This window comes from Castanea sativa, chromosome 9, assembly GCF_040712315.1.
Source record: "Castanea sativa cultivar Marrone di Chiusa Pesio chromosome 9, ASM4071231v1".
Taxonomy (NCBI): Eukaryota; Viridiplantae; Streptophyta; class Magnoliopsida; order Fagales; family Fagaceae; genus Castanea; species Castanea sativa.
In genome coordinates this window covers 20,463,199-20,482,590 of record NC_134021.1, presented here as the reverse complement: position 1 = coordinate 20,482,590, position 19,392 = coordinate 20,463,199, and the positions used below count along the sequence as shown (strand labels likewise).

Sequence of the window (19,392 nt, the reverse complement as noted above, 5' to 3'; positions counted from 1 at the left end):
TTCAAATAAGTTGCTTTTCCTTAATCAATCTATTCCTTAGTGCAGATTTTATTTTAGGAAATGGTTTCATTCCAAATCAAATTGGTAGAATTTTTCTCAAACTCGCTATGTGACAATTGAAAAAATTATCCATGTATAATTTTAGCTATATGACTATTTTAATGAATTGTGTGATTTATTTAAATAATATATATGGAGAGCATTTTCACATATTTTATGTACTTTTTGTGAGTCACATTTTTCTTTGTCTCAACTTTATTTCAAATAGTTTAAGTTTCAATTTTTTGGAAATAAGTCAGTTTTTAAAATTTTTTTGGTCTCACCTATGCAAATAAACTATATATCCGAAATAAGTAATTCTCAAATGGGCACTATAAAATAATTTTTTTAAAATACTATTGTACCTTTCATGATTAACTTCCTAAATCTATCTTAAAAAAAAAAAAAAAAAAAAAAAAAGAGAGAAAAGAAAACTTCCTAACTCTCTACCCGTGAAGACTTATCCTATGCAATTGTGTCTTACCACCCAAATTCAAGTTTTCAACAACTCCATTTGAGGGGGGAAAAAAAGAAGAAGAAGATGCATTTAGTTGGTAATCTAATGGAGCCCCAACAATATTGCCAAATTCATATTGAAAGAAAAAATTTTGGGATCCCTAGCATGTTGCCTTATTTTGAAAATTGAAAAATATACACAGTTACAACTTGTAATTTATACATCCCAATCATTCTTCTTAATCTTCTAGATCAACCTACTGGAAAATTAAAAAAGAAAAACTTATAAATAAAAAGAATTACAATTTTTTTCCTCTTGAAATCCAACAAAGAATATAAGTCAACAGCAATAGATGAAGATATAAAAAAAAAAAAAATAGATGTCTCATACTCCTTTGCATTCATCTGGGCTCTTTAATAAGGGCTTATGTAATATCGTGTCTCCGATTCATAACCATTGTCAACTATTCCACAATCAATCTAATCACTCAATGATAATTACACCAAACACTCACAACTTCAAATACCCAATTAAATTTTTACACATCACCCAAATCCAAAAATTGCATAAAATTTCAAACTAAAATTTACAGTCTAAAAAAAATGAAACCTTCAATTTTTTTTTTGTAAATGGAAAAATTAATAACCCAATAAGCAGATAATTAAAGAGAGAGAGAGAGAGAGAGGAAGAAGAAACCGTGAAGAAAACTCACGTATTCGAGGTGGTCCTTCTGGGCGCAGTCGATCTCGGACTCGAGGACCCGAATAAGGCTCTCGTCATGGCTTGTTTTCGAAACGGTGGCAGCGGTGGAGAAACGCAGAAATGGGGAGAAGCTTTTCGGGTTCAGCGCGCGGCCGAGATTGACCTTCTGGGCTGTGGAGATCACGCTGTGGAAGGATCTCGAGGATCCGGCGGTGGCTCTGATGGCCAGAGGGAGTACAGAAGAAGTGGCTCTGCGGAGCATAGAATTCAAGGCCATTTTCTTCACAGGTACAGAGAGCGAGAGTGTTGGGACTTCTTGGCTTTTAGGGTTTTGTACTGAGGGTTTTGCTTTTGGTTTAATGGTTTTAGGTTCTATATAAGGTTTATACTTTTATACTCGTTGAAAATGCCTTTTGGAAGGTTTTTACTTTTTTTTTTTTTTTTTTTTTTTCTTTCTCATTTTGGATGCACTTGGGCTTTTAGATTCTTGGGCCGATTGCAAGTAATGACCAAGCTTTGGGTAATTGGATCGGCAAGTTATGATTCAAGTGGGCTATAGTAGTTCAAATAGTAATTTGTTTTCTTAAATTAAAAAAAAAAAAGAAAGAAAGAGAGATTCATATCCTACAAAAAATAAATAAATCTTTTGTATCTATCAAGAAAAAAAAAAAAAAAACTCAATATCATATAATTCTTCTAAGTGGCATAGTCTGGCCTTCTTTTTATCTTTTAGCGGATTCTCTTCTTTAAATTTACTTTTTTGCCACACCTATTAATTAATAAGAAAATCACTAGTTTTAAATTTTACCTTTTAAGCTAGCAAAAAATATGAGATGTTAAACTCATCTTTCATATACAACATAATAATTTTGGGTCAAAGATGCTGTGAATATATTGAATCCGACCAATGAACAAGAGTTTCATGGTAATGAATTGTGACTGGAGAAAGAAGTTAGTTTTAACCAACGTTCTTTGTGTGCCATGAAATTGAATTCATATTGTGAAAGGATTGGATTATTTGATATGGATTATTTTAATAATTGTTTTTTTATATTTGCGGTGGGCCTTTTTATGTTGTTGGGCTTCGATCCCTCCTGTTGCACTACGGCCCATAGATTTGAGGTAAGAGAGCTGGACAGGCCTAAATGGGACAACACTTTAGGCCAGCCTGTGCGCCAGTCGAACCATCCCAATATAGACGCATTTTGGCAAAAGCACCACGGGCTGGGCATATGGTATGGGCATGGTAGGAATAACTATTATAGATATTATTGTAGGAGCACAATCTGATAGAATAACTAAAATACTAAATGGAATTAATAAGAGTAACACCAATAAGGAAAGTCGCTAATAAAGTTATAGCAGAATAATACAATAGATGGAAATAACGCTACAATTAGGGATGGCAATGGGGCGGGGCAGGGCCGAAGGATAGGATCTTCGCCCCCACCCTGTATAGATTTTTCTTACCCCATCCTCGCCCCGCCCCGCATGACGGGGAAAATTTCTTGCCTCATCCTCGCCCCTTAAGACCCCGCGAAGCCCCGCCCTACATCGTAAAACTTTTTTCTTGTTAATTTTTCCTATAACTATTACCATTTTTTCAAATAAAATGACATGTTTCAATATTAAAATATACTTGAAATTATAAATAAATTTATCCTATCAAATCAAACTAATTTTTAGCAAAAATTAAATAATATTATCTAAATGTTTAACAAGACAATGTCACAACAAAAATATCATAGTATGACACAAAAATGTCATATTATATTAATGATGAAACGTAAGTTGAGAAAGACATATGAATCATGAATGAAAAGACAAAAAAAAGAGTTAAAATTAGTATCTTATTTCCAACTTTGCTTGAGAGAAAAGAGAGGTAGAACCATGTTAGGTAGAATAAAATAAGCTAATGATATTTTTGTTTAAATAGTAGGATTTTAGAGTATGAAAAAATTACAACTTAATCCTTATTAACGCGAGGTGGGGCGGGGTGGGTCTAAAAAGTGTAAACCCATCCCCGCCCCGCCCTGCCCCGCCCCATGGTGCGGGTCTAAAATCTCGCCCTATCTCCGCCCCATCACCTTTGCGGGGCGGGGAAAACCCGCATGGGGCGAAGCGGGGTGGGGAAAAATTGTCATCCCTAGCTACAATAGACAACTTAATAACTGAACGATAAACTAATCATCCAATAAGCATAAATAACAAAAAGAAAATGTGTCTACTAGAAAAGTAGGCTTAACTTTTCAACAGAAGTGAGTCCAAGAAGGGAGCCAATTTTCAACGTGAGTTACCTCAAGGAAGGCTTCCGCCATAGAAGTTACACACTTTAAAAAAAATGACCTAAATGGTTTAAGTTTCAATCCTCAATCCCTCAGAGAGTGGGTCTGTCAAGAGGGAGAGAAAAAAGTGGTCTATTGATGCATGCCTCTATTCCTACCACTTATATCTCTATACTTTTTTGTATGTTCTTTCTTTTTCTTTTCTACCTCTCCTTCCTTTCGTTTCTCCTCCTTTTCACTATTCATAACTACCCCTTTTTATACTATCTGGCATGGTGGGATTTACCATTTTTACCCCTCAACTACTTTTGGGTCCTTATGGGTGTTCTTCCAGGACTGCTCACTGGCCTGCCAGCTGCTCAGCCACTACCATTACTTTGAATGTGTTGGTTGCACCACTCTCCATACCTAGACAAAATTGATTATCTTGTTTCTTACCTCTCTTTATTTTTTACTTCTCTCATCCGGATAAGGATTAAACCTCTTCATTACTTACCTCTATGACATGCATCAAGTGGTGTTAGCCCATACTTTCCTCTTTTGGGTGAGATGCCATCCAAGTAGGACATATCTCCCAAAGAAGCTTGAGCAAGAACCTTAGAATAGACCACTTTTTCTCCATACCGCCAAACCACACCCTTTAAAAGCCATGACTTGTGGCCCACCTTTCACGTATTGGCTGGATATAAGTAGGTGGTGCTCTGACCCTTTGTGCATGCTCCACTCTGTCTAAATTTGTTTCTTTTTGGCATTCACATCATTTCTGCTGCTTTTGTGTTTGTTTGATTCTACTATATGTGCTGCTTGGTGTTTATCTTTTGTAGTGTGAAGGATGTGTGGGCTTTTGGGCTCATATTCTCTATCTTTCACCCCTTCTTGGACTGAGCGTTACTTAGGCAAAAAACCCTCATCTTCCTACCGAGCTCATGTTTTCCTTTTCTAAGTCTGTGGGCCTTTTGGCTATTGATCTTGTCGTATCACTTCATCGTGCCTGCAATAGCTTTACCTTTTCTTTCATTTCTTGTTACCCTATAGGCTTACAGACCGATGCTCCTACTGTGCTAGCCCACTTCTTCATCAATATTTTGCTCAAGGCTTCTTTGGCCCACTTTTCACATCTTTACATCTGTGTGGGCCTATTTTGCAAGTGTTGGGCTAGGCCGCTTGCCGCTACACCAGGCCTAGAGTTTTCTAGATCGAGGAGTTGGGACTGGTCTGGGAGCAAACCTTCTTGGTCCGGTTTGTGCACAAACAAAGCCTCTGTTGATCAGGTCCTGGTCGTATTCTTTCAGCAGGCAAGACTGTTACATTAACTATAGCAGGCAGATGTAATAAAACAATAATAGGGATCTAGTTAACACAGACAGCGGACCTGTATGAGGGGTGCCTGCTTTGCACAATGATAACAGAAAGAATAAGTATTGAACAGAGAAAACCAAGCGTATTTAAAGAAATAAAAGTCAGCTTGCCATGTCAAACCATCCTGCGGAATCAACGTCAGGAAGGGGAACCACTCCTTCAACTCTACTAATCTCCCTGAGAAAGAGATTAGCCGCTTTGAAAGAACGGACCTAAGTGACTTGAGTTGAGTAGAGTTCCTTTTTGTGGCCAGAGGGCATGGATTAGGAGGGGAGAGGGAGATTAACCCATTCGGTGCATGCCAATCCTTCTATTCTCTCTACTTCTCTCTTGTTTCTTTTAATCATTTTTCCTTCTTTTTCCTTTTTCTTTTGTTTTTACTCTTTTTTTTTTCTTACTCTCTTTTTGATTCTCTCGCTCCCCTGTTTCTTGCAATATCAGTGATTATCTCACAAAGGTTTGCTGTCCCCCTCTCTCTCCCCCTTTGGCCTTGCATAGTAAGGCTCCTTATATAGGGCCAGCCGTGCTTGGCTTTTACCATTTTAGCCCTTAACCGTTTTTGGCGTGGGTTTTTTTTGCCGACCATCACTGACTAGTCAGTCACCCAGCCAGTGCCACTCCATTTCAGACAAAGAAGGCTTTTTCGTTTTGCTTGCTCCTTGTGGCACTCTTACCTGCCACGATGTGAATACTCTTCTTCTCTCTACCTCTCTTGGCATGCACCTGGTGGTTTCCACCCAGTTTTACCTCTTTTGGGTAGTATGTCATCCCAGCAGAATAGTACTTCCAAAAGGGCTTAAGTAGGAAACATGAAAATAGGTTTTCCCCTATCCCCATCGCCAGACCATACCCCCTTACCTCTGACCCATGACTCACCATTTCCTGTATTGGTTGGGTACAGGCTAGTGGTGCTTGAGTCTCGCGCGTGCCTTGCCTCCGTGCTTATTCAAACTCTGCCTGCTACTCGTCTGTTTGCCGTGGTCTAATCGTCAAATTGTCCAGTCTGCTGCTTATTTCGACTTCTTTTGGCGTGGGCTGTTTTGCCTGACTCCTCATTTATGACTTGCATCCTCTATGGGCTGGGCTTTGCCAGATTATGGGCCGTCCCATGCCTTTATTCCCAACCCCTGTTACTTGCTTCCTGACGCACAATTTCTGTTGTGCCTGCCGTGGAGTCTACTTGACTTAAGCCTGCTAGGCCACTTTAGACTTTTTTCTGTTCATTCTTTCTTCGAAGGCCCAATAGTCTCACTGGGCCCTTTACTACTCGCGGGCTCCCTTGTCCCACTTACTTTCATTTGGGCGTCCTTGGCCCACTTACTTTCCTGGGCATCTTCGGCCCTTTTTCAATTCTGTGTTTTTCATGGGCTTTTACTAAGTTTTTGGGCTTCCTCGGCCCAAATTCTTCTCACCTTTCCTTTGGGGCTCACAGGTTCTCCATAGCCCCTTACTCTCTTTACTTGTATTACTTTGGGCTTGTCGTAGCAACCATGACCCATTCTCACGTTCCCACATCCATACAGCCCATGGGTTTGTTGTTACTTCCTTCTAGGCCTTTTTAAGCCCATTTACTTCCTCATGATCCATTTATTTGCTTTATAGACCCACTATCTGTCATTCCTGCCACTCAGCTCAATGGCATTTTCATACTACTTTCTTTTGCCCATTACTTTGGGCCTTCCTCCCTGCTGGGCTTGCAAAAAATGAGCGTCTACAACCTCTTTTAGGCTTTGTTGGCCAACACTCCTATTGTACCATCCCATTTTACTACTTCATTCATCGGGCTTCCTCGACCTATTTACTTTCTTTTTACCTCTTTCACTCCCATGAGTTTTTTGTTAAATTCATTGGGCTTCTTTGGCCCAATTACCATATCTTTACCTCTTATTACTTTTCAAGCTTATTGGCTTTTAAGCTGACCCATTGAGTTTACTAATTCATTTTACGGGCTTCCCCGGTCCATTTGTTTATTCTTTACCTCTTTTTATTCCAATGGGCTTACTACTCCATTATTTGGGCTTTTTCGGCCCTTTTACTTCTTCTTTATCTATTTTTTATTCTTGTGGGCCTGCTAGCCATCAATCCTGCCTATTGGGCTTGTTTCCTTATTCCTTTACTATTTTCTCTTCCTTACCTTCTCTCTTGTTGGACTTCTTCTGCTGTTGGCCCCTTTATCAAAAAATGAGCCTCAACAATATTCAATGTTTCTAATGTGATTGCAAAATCTATGTGTATCCAAGTCATCTTTTTTATGACATGAAATAATCATTATTGTTACATGATTAGTTAACATATTAAATTTCAACTATTAAAACTTATGTTAAAGTATGAAGTTTTCTTTTCCATTCATTGATGATTTTTCTAAATTTATATATGTAAAATCGAAGAAAAATAAGAATGAATTTCTTGACATGTTCGAACACTATAAAAATGAAGTAGAAAATCAAACAAGTAGGAAGATTAAAACTCTTAGAAGTGACAGAGGAGGTGAATATTTTTCAACTTTTTTGGTGTGCATTTGTTAAGGACTTGGAATAATACACCAAAGTTAAACTCTTTTTACACCCCTAACAAAATGATTTTGGCAGGGGAAAAAAATGAAAAAAGTTTTGTAGATATTTATAAATACCATGATCTCGAGTGCGAAGCTCCCATATAATTTATGAGGTGCTTTGCTTATTATTTATCTCCATATGGGTTATGGAATGGAAGACAATTTAAAGTGTGGAGGATCATTTTTTTTTTTTATAAAGTTACAAATCCTAAGACAATTTAATTAGGACTAGAAGTTATACAGAGCTATAGGTTATGTGGAAAATTTGAGTGCGTATAGATTGCTAGGTTTAGTATTGGCTAATTACATGACATGTAGGTTTTATTTGAGTTGTATTGTCTAAAATCAAGTACAAGACCATATTCCAAATTTCATCTCAAGAAATGGCATTCACTGATTTCTCGACTAACCCTCAATTGATCGAGAATAGCCCATCAATAATCTCTTGACTAAGGCTAACTCAATCGAGACACAAGAAACTTTATTCTTAATCAAGCCCATTAAGTCAGTTAATGACTTGTTAGTTGGGTCCTACTAGTCAAACTATATAAGGGCTCACTAAGGGTTTGTTTGGTTGGAGGGATGGAGAAGTGGGAGGATAGAAAATGGTGGGAGGATGGAAAAGTAAAAGGAGAGAAATTTTTTTTAATTATTCTCATTTTTGTTTGGTTGGGAATGGAAAAGTGGGGGGATTGAAAAAGTGAGTTTGTATAAATTTACTCATACATCTTTAATAAAAAATGATGGCCAATTAAAACAAAAAAGTGACAAACATCCATAAAAAAAAAAAAAGCAATCACCCAATTTATTAAAAAAATAAAAACCATTCCCAACAAAAAAAAAATCATGTCTAGTTAAACAAAAAATTAAAAAAAAGAAGAAAAACAAAACAACTATCACACCCACAACCCGGTATATATAACATTTAGGGAAAAAAAAAAAGAAGAAAGAAAGAAAGAAAGAAAGAAAGAAAGAAAGGGAATGTACAGGAAAGAAAAAAAAAAAAAAAAGGAAAAAAGAGAAGAAGAAGAAAGAGGTAATGTGCCCAACACACACACACACACACCCGAAAAAAAAAAGAAGGAAAAACAAAAAAAACTAGACATGGGCATTTTTGTCTATTAAGTAGCTCAATTTTCTCCCTTTAATTTTCTCTCCATTTTAAAGAGAAAATTCTTTGGTGGGCCCGATGAGAAAAACACTTGGATCCCACCATTTATTTTCCTTTCTTCCCACCTAACAGAACACACTCCAGTAAGTTTTCCTTTCCATTTTCTCTTCAAAATTTTCCATCTAACCTATTTCTCCTCCAAACAAATACACTCTAATGTTAACTAAAAGAGATTAAAAAGAGCATCTAAAGAACAGTACTTTAATTGGTGATCAAAGGCTAAAGCCACAAATCCTTCCCTATTTTAAAATAGACATTAAGGGTCTATTTGAATACCGCTTATTGCTAAAAACTGAAAAAACTGTAGTAAAATAACTTTTAAATGTGTGACTAGTACCGTGAAATTCGGTTTTAAAGTTATTTTTGCTGAAATTCGTACTTGCAGGTCCCGTGAATAGTGCACAGACCCACAGAAAAAAGCCTAATGCAGCTAAAACAAATTTCAGCTCTATTTAAACATACACTAAATCTTTTAAGCAATTCTTAAGATCATAGATGTCATTCATACTGAGAATTTTAGATTAAGAGTCCAAGCAACTTGGAGCAAATTGTGGGGACATGTTTGTAAGTAGGAATGGCAACGGGTCGAGTTCGGGCTGGGTTTTTGCATACTCGGACCAGACCCGCGGGCCAAGACCCAAAATCCGGACCCGGCCCAATTATTAATCGGGTTTTTTTCCCGAGGCCCAGACTTGCCCTGCCGGGCCCCACGGGCCCCGCGGGCTCCATTTATCTTCTTGGGCCAAAATTTGGCCAACCAAAAAAAAAAATTCAAAGCCCATTAAAATTTTTTCCCTAGATTCCAGCCCATTCCAGCCATGGCCCAAATGCTAAAATTTGGCATTTAAGCCACGTTATACGACAGCCAAATCAATCCAAATCATAGGTTAATCATAAATCACTTGTTAATTATACATCAATAAATCATAACTAAAATTTTAAATCAATAAATCACTAAACTAAGATAATCATTAATCAACAAAATCATAGCTACAAAATAAAATATAAAAAGCTACAAAATATCACAAGTCCAAGAAATAAATTTCAAGTTCAAGATGGCTGAGGCATGAGGGCGTGGCTTCTTGCTGAGGCACATAGGCATGAGGGAGCGTGGCTGAGGCATGGCTGCGTGCTGAGGCGTGAGGGCGTGATGACTAATGAGGCGTGCTAGCGTGGCTGAGGAGTGACCGAGTGAGGCGTGGCTGGCTGTGTGATGTCTGAGGAGGCAGTGAGGCGTGATGAGGGGGACTGATGAGGGGAACTAATTGAGGTAGTGAGGCGTGGATGGCTGCATGATGACTGATGAGGCAGTGAGGACTGAGGCGTGATGAGGGGAGCTGATTGAGGGTTGAGGCAGTGAGGCATGAGGGAAGGGAATGAGAATATGAGATGAGACTTGAGAGGCGGTTGGGGCTAGGCTGTAGTGAGTTAGGGTTTGCAATTGAGATGATATATATATATATATATATATATATATATATATATATATATATATATATATATATATATATATATAGGGGGTTTTAATTAATATAACCTAGCTGGGTTTTTTACGGGTCGGGTTTCGGGTTTTTTTGATAAAACCCGGACCCGACCCGAACCTGCTTCCGATTTTTTTTAAAAAAATCTATACCCGACCCTATTCTTTATCGGGCCGGGTAAAATCCGGCCCATTAGGGTCGGGCCGGGCTGGGCCGGGTATCCGCGGGTCGGATCTAAATTGCCATCCCTATTTGTAAGCACTACTGAGTAACAATTAGAAATATGAGTATATTTCTTTGTAGGACTTCAATCCTATAGTTAAATTCTCCATTGAATTAGGATATAACTCCAGAAACATTTTTATCACCTTTGACATTTAGTTTCTTGTCAACTGTAACTATTGCCATTCAATTGGCTAAATTAAGTGCTATCTATTTCTGAAGAAGCACAGCAGTTAAATCCATTTTGGCTAATAGATTGAGAATCCAATATATTAGGCATATTCAAAATGAAATAGTATTTTGCCTAATCCAAGGTGAATGCTTTAGTAGGTTCTAGTTAGCTTAACTATTAAAATCTCTTATAGTTAAATAAAAGATTCGAGGTTCAATCTTTGTCTACACCAAAAACCAATTGGCATTTTGGTCCAATAATAAAGAACTATTATAAAGAAAAGACGCCATAAGTTGAAAACTATCTTAAAAAAAAGAAAAAAGAAAAAAGAGATGAATGCTCTAAAGTGGTAAATTGTGCATCCCTAGACCTTACCGTGTAAGTGCAGGCAAAGAAAAAAGTGCAGGTTAAAAAGAAAAAAGAAAAAAACTTAAATATTATTCAATTATGCCAATATAAAACTTCTCCTTCACACATTTGAAAGGGTTCCTCCCCATAAAAACCATTACCAGACACCTAAAACTTTTTTTTTATCACTGAAATATCAAGAATGAAGATAAAACATCAAATGTTACTTTGTTTTTGCTTCTGTCTCCAATAACCAGTACTTATCCAACTGCTCAGATTTCGCCATCCCAGAATTCCTCAATAGTCCTGTATGCGCCATAAGTCTCATGGATAAATGAGGTCCCCTTAACCAATCTTGCCTGCACAGTTTAAAGAGAAAAAGTTACCAATCTTGCCTGCACAGTTTAAAGAGAGTTTTATGAAGATAACGAGTCCCCCCAATAACCATCCTGAACAGTATCATCATCATCATATACTTGCCTGCTCAATTTCAGAGAACTTGGCGAACAAGTCTTCGGGTATGGACCAGTCAAAGACATCAAAGTTATCTTTGATCCTTGCTTCATTTGTACTCTTTGGAAGCACACTATGACCCATTTGCAGCCCCCAGCGAAGGGCAACTTGTGCAGGAGTTTTGCCTAGTTTCTCTGCAATTGTAACTAAAATTGGATTCTTGAGGACATCACTCTTGAGCCTTGTCGTGCCAGGAGAACCTAATGGCGAATATCCCTACAAAAAGTATTAACAGTTTCAACAAAAATTCTAGATCATGGGTCTTGAACCCATGATCTCACCCTCCATCCATTATTATTGAGGGAGGAAGTGTCAATTGAGCAAGCTCATTGGCTAGATAATTCAAGATTGAAATGGAAATCAATTTAACAAAAAACTCAAGCAAATAAAATCAATTAAAAATTTTCCTACTCACAGATAGGTGAACTCCATTGGATTTACAAAATGCATGCAACTTTTTCTGCTGCCAAGAAGGATGACACTCCACCTGGTTAACAGCAGGAGGAACACGTGCTACCTTGAACAAATCTTCCAATTTCTTTGAAGAGAAATTGCTCACACCAATAGCTCGAGTTTTGCCAGAATCGTAGAGGGCTTCCAATGCTTTCCAAGTGCTAGGTATATCTGGCTGAACAAGGTTTTCCGGCTTAAAGCCTACTGGCCCCTTCTTCATCCGGACTGGCCAATGGATCTTTAAAATTCAACAGCCTCATTTAGTTATAGTTGAATAATGTCCTCAATAACATATTGTTAAGTAAAAAGTGCGATGTAATTTTCCAGGAAAAACAGAAGCAAGGTAGCTAGACTTGGGGCAAACTATGATAGTATGCTTTGCCATGATTTGTAACATTCTTGATGGAATCAAAAAGACCCTCTTGTATTTGACCTTCAATCAGTTAAGTCTAGGCAATTTTATATCAATTGGATTCCAAAGACTGTACAAGGTATATTAATGAAAATGCTCTTTTTACCAAGTTTCAAGAAGGAAATTGTATAGACGCTGCAAGTGAATGAATGCAAAAACTTTTTTACCAAGTTTCAAAAGAGAAATTGAATAGACGCTATAACCAGTAGTACATACAAGGTATAGATCAATATAACCAAGCTGCAAGTCTCGCAAAGTTCTATCCAATGCCACTGGAACATCTTCAGGAGCATGATCAGTACACCTGTGGATCATGACAGTATTTTAGAGGGGGTAAAAAATACTAGATGAAGTCTAAGCTCAGTTAATAAGGCATAAAGCATGCAGCAGTATCATTGATAATGTCAAAATAAAAACAAACCAGAGTTTGGAAGTAATCCACAAATCCTCACGCTTCACCACACCATCTTCAAACAGCTTCTTCAGAACCAAACCAATCTACAAGAATAAAGGATTAGACAATGTTCACATACAATTCTTGCAAAGGCTTAAGCAATTTAAAACATCATGCTAGATTTTATAAGGCTAAAATGCAAAACTGGTCTTCTAACTTTCTTTAGATTTCGTTTTAGTGCTCTAACTTGAAGTTCGTTTATTTCAGTCCTCTAAGTTTCAAATTTATTCAATTAAGGCCTTTCTGTTAACTTTTGTTAAAATTTTTTGAAAAAAAAATCTAGAAAATATTTTTCAATCATTAATTGCATTTTTTTAATTTAAAAAATTTGAAGAAATTTTATAAAATTGAAAAATTAACCACAACATATAAAAAAAGTTGATAAAATAGCCTTAATTGAATAAATTTGAAAGTTAGAGAACTGAAATGAATAAACGTAAAGTTAGAAGACTAAAATGAAATTTGAAGAAACTTAGAGGGTTAATTTTGCATTATACTCATTTTATAATAAAGCTACTAGGTATTACAAATGTAGTACAAATATATTAATTTCATATTATGAACGTGTCAATTCCCAGTATGTGAGTTATAATAAAACTGATCAGGAACTTGTCATAATTTTTACATCCAAATAGAGTAAACCTGAGAAAGAAGATGCATAGGCTACTCTAATCTAGACACAGAAAAATCTCAAAAGTAAATTATATCCATGAAAGACGTCCAGCAAGCTTTAGACCAACCAGAGAAAAAATTAGTAAAATGTTTTACCGTACTGGGAGCCAAACAAACTAAAAATTGAGAAAATTTTTATTGGTGAAAAAGGTAGCGAAATGAGGGTTTCGCACTAATAAAGTACTTTTTAGTAATTGGCATAATAATAAAGAACTTGGTTAGAGAAACATTCACATGGGTCAGACCAAACAAATACAGCCATACAAGTCATCTTTAGCAAGGTCTAAACTCTACCATCATGGCTTTTAGAAAAATAAAGAAATTCTAGACATAAGACTTTGAACGCATTGATAACAATAATAACAATCGAAGGACGTTGAGGCCAGAACTTAAAAAAAAAATTGATAAGTAGACACTGTATTTACCTCCTTCTCATTGCCATAGACCTGAGCACAATCAATATGGCGGTATCCAACCTGCAGTACAAGTAAAAATGTTGGTTGAGTGCTAAACAACAAGGAAATAAATAATCATTTGTAAAATCAGCAAGACAAGTTTGCACTTTCTGATAACAAAATGTATGAAGTGTCTCATTTTACAGCCCCTAGAAACAGATGGTCCAAGGTGACACATATAGGGCCTGTCGTTAATGGGGCATTCGGTTTAGAGGAATCTACATTACAATGCTTAATTTGATTAGGAATCTACTAATATTCCCGAGAATTTTATAAGAATTATTTATTTTTCCCAAAATATCTTAAGATTTATAAACACATTATCAAGTCATTTTTTAAATCTTCTTCCAAATAAATAATAAGAAACAAAATATAAACCATAAATCATGAAAAATTTACTAAAATTAAACTTTAACATTCTTCAATGACCTATATAATACAAATATAATTTTTTAAATTCGTATTCTTCATTGCAATCGCAAGTCACAACAGCATGCTTTGTTAATAAAAATAATTTATTTTCATTCAGCATCTATTTTTATCTCTTTCTAAAAATTATGGTCAAGAATTGGTCTCTCTGTCTCCCTGATTCCTTTACGCAATTTGCAACTAAACATGGGATTTGCAGGTAATCTTTAATGGACTATTTGGATTGAAGGGGGAGAGAGGGGAGTAGAGTAGTGTAAATTTGGCCAAAAATTAGTCTATTTTTAGCCAATTCTACTATACTCCTCTCCACTCCCCCTTCCATCCAAACAGTCCCTAAACATTCCCAAAATTCTAAAACATTATGTAATTATCTCATACCAAATGCCACCTAAGTGGCTTAAAACCTTAAAACAAAACAACATTGTTATCTTTGAGTATTAATTTAAGAAATGTATTGGACAATATGTTGGAAACCTTCAATATAATATTATTGGCAAATATATTGTAAGTATTGCAAAATATATAGAAATATATCAGATTTACCAGTCGATCATACACAAGAAAATATGGGAAAATTTGTCAGACCAAATTAATAAAATAAATTAATGAGTTAATCACACATGGATCACCAAGGAAATTATACAACAAACAACCTATCCAGTATGTTAGACAGAATAGAATAAATAGTTGGGGTAACCACCTAGGACTAGGATATTTATTAATTTGTTGTTGTCATACTCACACATTGTTTTAGTGCCCGTTTGGTTCAACGTTTTGAGCCCAAAAAGTCACTTTTTCAAAAAGCCAGCCCTTTATGTGCGTTTGGTTCAGCACAAAACGCAACTTTTTGAAAAAAGTTGCGTTTTGAGCCAAGGCATAAAACGCGCAATCCCTTATGGAGCTCTAGAGGTCCATTTTGCCAAAAGCCAGTGCGCGTTCTGATGTATCCGTTGAACAATCTTGGGCAATTACCAAATTACCCTTCAATAAATCTGTCCATCTTCGTCTTCTTCAACGCTCTCATCAAGCTCACTCACACATCTATCTCTTCCTTTGTATTTTTTTTTAAATTTTTATTTGTCTAATCTGATCAACACAAAACAACTTAAAATCAACTCAAATTCCATTGGAAAACCCATCCCAAACCCAACTCAAAATCAACCCAAAACAAAATCAAACCCAAAATCCACAGAAAAAAAAAATCAACTCAAAATCAAACCCAAAATCAACTCAAAATCCAAAATCAAACCCAAAATCAACTAAAAAAAATCAACTCAAAATCAAACCCAAAATCCCAAAATCCTTATGTTTCAATCATCTTCATCTTCTTCATCATCATCTTCTATGAAGTGTGGAAAAAAAAAAAAGAATAAAGAAGGAAAGAAAAAAAAAAAAAAGGAAATAAAGAAAAAAGATGAAAAAAGAGATGAGTTCTTGCCAAAGAAAAAAAAAGAAAGAAAGAGGAAGAAGGAGAGCTCTGTGAAATGTTATGGAGAATGGGAGAAGTGGCTGGGAAAAGTGAGGAAAGAAGGAAAAAAAAAAAGAAAAAGAGTTATACGTGGGTGGAGGAGAAAAAAAGAGTGGGAAAAAAAAAAGAAAAAAAAAAGGAAAAAGAAGGAAATGCAGTAACGTGGAGGAGAAAAAAAGAGGGAAAGAAAAAGGAAAGAAAAAGAAGGGAATGCTATCACAATTTTTATCACAATATTTTTATAATAAATCTTAAGTGGTAAGTTATTATTAGCTAATATTGGTGAGAAAAAAAATAATTTGTATAGAAAGAGAAAAAAAATAATTTCAATAGTACGGTCAAATTAAAATCATATCAATTTTTATAACAATATTTTCACAATAAATCTTAATTGGTAAGTTATTATTAGCTAATATTGGTGAAAAAAAATATTTTTTATAGAAAGAGAAAAAAATAATTTTAATAGTACGTTCAAATTTTAATGAGTATTAATTTTTATCACAATATTTTCACAATAAATCTTAAATGGTAAGTTATTATTAGCTAATATTAGTGAGAAAAGAAAAAATTTTATAGAAAGAGAAAAAAATAATTTTAATAGTACGTTCAAATTAAAATCAGTATCAATTTTTATCACAATATTTTCACAATACTTTCATAATAAATCTTAAGTGGTAGGTTATTATTAGCTAATATTGATGAGAAAAAAATAATTAGAAAGAGAAAAATTGATTTATGTATATGAAGTAGTTGATTTAAATATGAAATAAACTCCTTTATATATACATTGTCCTTTTTGGTAATTTATCTCTCAAACTGCAACTTTTATAAATGCTAGCCAAATACTCAGTTTTTTCAAAAAGCACTTTTTAACAGCTTTTCCAAACACTTAGCTTTTTCAAAAAGCACTTTTTCATTATGCACTTTTTCAAAAGGTCCAACCAAACTCACCCTTATTCTAATTTGAATTCAATTTTCCTAACAGGTCCCTAGATATCTCGAATCTGCCCCGTGCTTTTTCTAGAATCTAATAATTTTCATGACGTAAATGCACTTTTAGTTCTTACATTTTGACCCGATTTCTATTTTAGTCCCTACATTTTATTTTTACCACTTTTAGTCCTTAAACCAATTAACGCGTATTATTTTCGTCTTTTTCGTCAGTCAACCGACGGAAATTGCTAAGGTGGCAGCTAGAGACATTAAAATATTATTAAAAATGTCACATCAACATTTAATTTTTAAAAAAATAATTTATCAATTTTAATTAAAAAAAACAAAATTAAAAACAATAAGAACACAAAAACAAACCCAGATCCAACCCAGAACCAAACACAAACTCAAATTTAAAAACACAAAAAAAAAAAAAATGATTGCAGCTCCGCACAAACCTAAAAAAAATCATATAAACCCAAAAATCAAACACAGTAAAATCATAAAAGAATATTGTAATAAAACTTGATTGCTCACACAAACCTAGCTCAACCACAAACCCAGCTTAACCACAGAAAAATCATAAAAGAATATTGTAATAACTCAACACAAAATGGGTTACAAAATGGGTTACAAGCCCAACTCTCTCTTCAAAGGATTACAAAATGGGTTTTTCGGATTCAAACGAAATAAGCAACGGTAGTAGCATATGCTGCGTAGCCACGGCCGCAGCCACAAACACCGAAACACTCTCCTCCTCCGACCACCCTTCGCCACCACCTGATATCTCGGCCCTCCGCCGCCTCTCCCAAAACCTCGAATCCCTCTTCAACAACTCCTCTTCCTCAGCCCAATTCGCGAATGCCAAGATCCTAGTCGGAACCGAACAAGTCGTCGTCCACCGCTGTCTCCTCGTGGCGCGAAGCCCTTTCTTCAAGAACGCCTTCTCCAATTCCAAAGAGGTGGAGCTGAAGTTGAAGGACCTAGCCAAAGATCACGAGGTCGGTCTCAATCCAGAGGTTGGAGATGGGGTCGAAGGCGAAGGATTGGTGGTTCTTGGAGGAGGTGTTGTGGAGGCCGTAAAGGAAGAACCATAGATGAAGAGAAGAGGAAGAGAAGGTTGGGGAGGAGATGATGGAGTGCCAGAGTTTGCAGACTGTGAAAGCACGTATCAGAGTTTGATTTCTGGGTTTATATGATTTTTTTGGGTTTGTGCAGAGTTGCAATTATTTTTGTTTGTTTTTGTGTTTTTAAATTTGAGTTTGTGTTTGGTTCTGGTTGGATCTGGGTTTGTTTTTGTGTTCTTATTGTTTTTAATTTTGTTTTCCTATTTAATTAAAATTGATAAATTATTTTAAAAAAAAATTAAATGCTGATGTGACATTTTTAATAATATTTTAATGTCTCCAACTGTCACCTCAGCAATTTTCGTCGGTTAACTGACGGAAATGACGAAAATAACACACGTTAATTAGTTTAAGGACTAAAAGTGATATAAATAAAATGTAGGAATTAAAATAGAAATCGAGTTAAAAGGTAGGGACTAAAAATGTATTTACACCAATTTTTATTAAAATAAAATTCATCATCATGCCATGGGTAGCAACAAATAAATAAACAAATGGACGAAATCCAATTTCCACGGAAAAGTTTTGCCAGGAAAACTTTTTAGAGCCGATTTTACTCAATCTGTGACATAAAAGAAGGAGAAAAAATTGAGAGAGAGACCTTAATGGCGGTGGCGACAGCTTCGCCGACGAGGCCAGGGTCGGATTGCCACGTACCCAAAGCGACTGAAGGGATCTTAGCGCCGGTGTTCAGTTGAAAGAATGAAATTGGGTTCGCCATTTTTCGGAGTTTTAGCTACGAAGGAAGTGCGTTGATTCGACGCTGATAATATAATGAAGCAGAGAGACGAAAAGAAACGACGAAAATCTGAGTTTACAAAGAGTGAAAGTGTGCGAAAATGAAGGCATCTCCGGCCTCTTTTATAATGAAAACGAACGATACAGTCCGCAACCATACCAATCTCGTTTCCTTTCCTGCCACGTGTAGCGATCATTGTGAATGGAATAATGCAAGTTCTTCCGGTGAAACAATTTTTCAAAATTCTTTATCAGTGACGTGGGCTTATCACGTGGCCTTCCCTTTCTAAAAAGCTAAAATTTTGTATTTTGAAAATTACCAGACTGATTGTTTATTTTGTGTGCTCATTTTTTAGGAAAAGTATATTTGTGTGAGATATATTTAAATAGAGAGAGTGTATTATGCTAATTTTTAGGAAAAAAAAAATGTATTAAATATGTGTGAAATATATTTAAATAGATTGTGCTACTTTATAGGGAAAAGTTTCTTTGGTAAATAGAGATAGTGTGTTAGTTTGAGTTGAATGTCATAATTTTTTTATTTGAATTTATTTATTGTTACTTGTTAGTGAGGCTTCACTAGAAGAGATTTTTAAGAAGCTAAATTTTAGAATTTCGAAAAGGAGTAAATTGATGGTTTAGTTTGTGCTAATTTTTAGGAAAAAATGTATCAAACGTGTGTTTTAAATAAAGTGTGCTAATTTTGGAAAAAAAAAAAAAGTTTTTTTTTGGTTTTTTTTTTTTGTTGAATTACAATTTGAAACCTATTTTTATTTTTTAGGAATATCTAATTAGATTATGAGTATTTTAACATTTTTTTTAATCCTTTTAATATATAGAGATATATAAGTGATAATTAACTACTCATAGTTTGTCAGACCAGAGTTGTAACAAAAAAAATTGAGAAATGATTTGTGATTCCAAAACTACTCTCTTCTAGTTTATATG

General features: G+C 35.4%; 1 protein-coding gene and 1 long non-coding RNA gene across 2 annotated transcripts; both read right to left on the bottom strand.

Annotated features, from left to right (window-relative positions):
- Window positions 1–645: 645 nt before the first annotated feature.
- LOC142610184 (uncharacterized) lies at window positions 646–1,560 on the bottom strand. The gene is made up of 2 exons (XR_012839781.1): window positions 1,209–1,560; window positions 646–755 (listed from the first exon to the last, which is right to left on the bottom strand). It is a non-coding gene; the product is annotated as an uncharacterized LOC142610184 (long non-coding RNA).
- A 9,289-nt stretch (window positions 1,561–10,849) lies between these two features.
- On the bottom strand, window positions 10,850–18,558 carry LOC142610397 (NADPH-dependent aldo-keto reductase, chloroplastic-like). The gene is made up of 7 exons (XM_075782213.1): window positions 18,308–18,558; window positions 13,720–13,770; window positions 12,590–12,666; window positions 12,385–12,472; window positions 11,719–11,994; window positions 11,271–11,519; window positions 10,850–11,149 (listed from the first exon to the last, which is right to left on the bottom strand). Exons 1-7 carry the CDS (start codon window positions 18,425–18,427, stop codon window positions 11,063–11,065), a joined length of 948 nt encoding a protein of 315 aa, XP_075638328.1. The 5' UTR covers window positions 18,428–18,558; the 3' UTR covers window positions 10,850–11,062.
- Window positions 18,559–19,392: the final 834 nt, after the last annotated feature.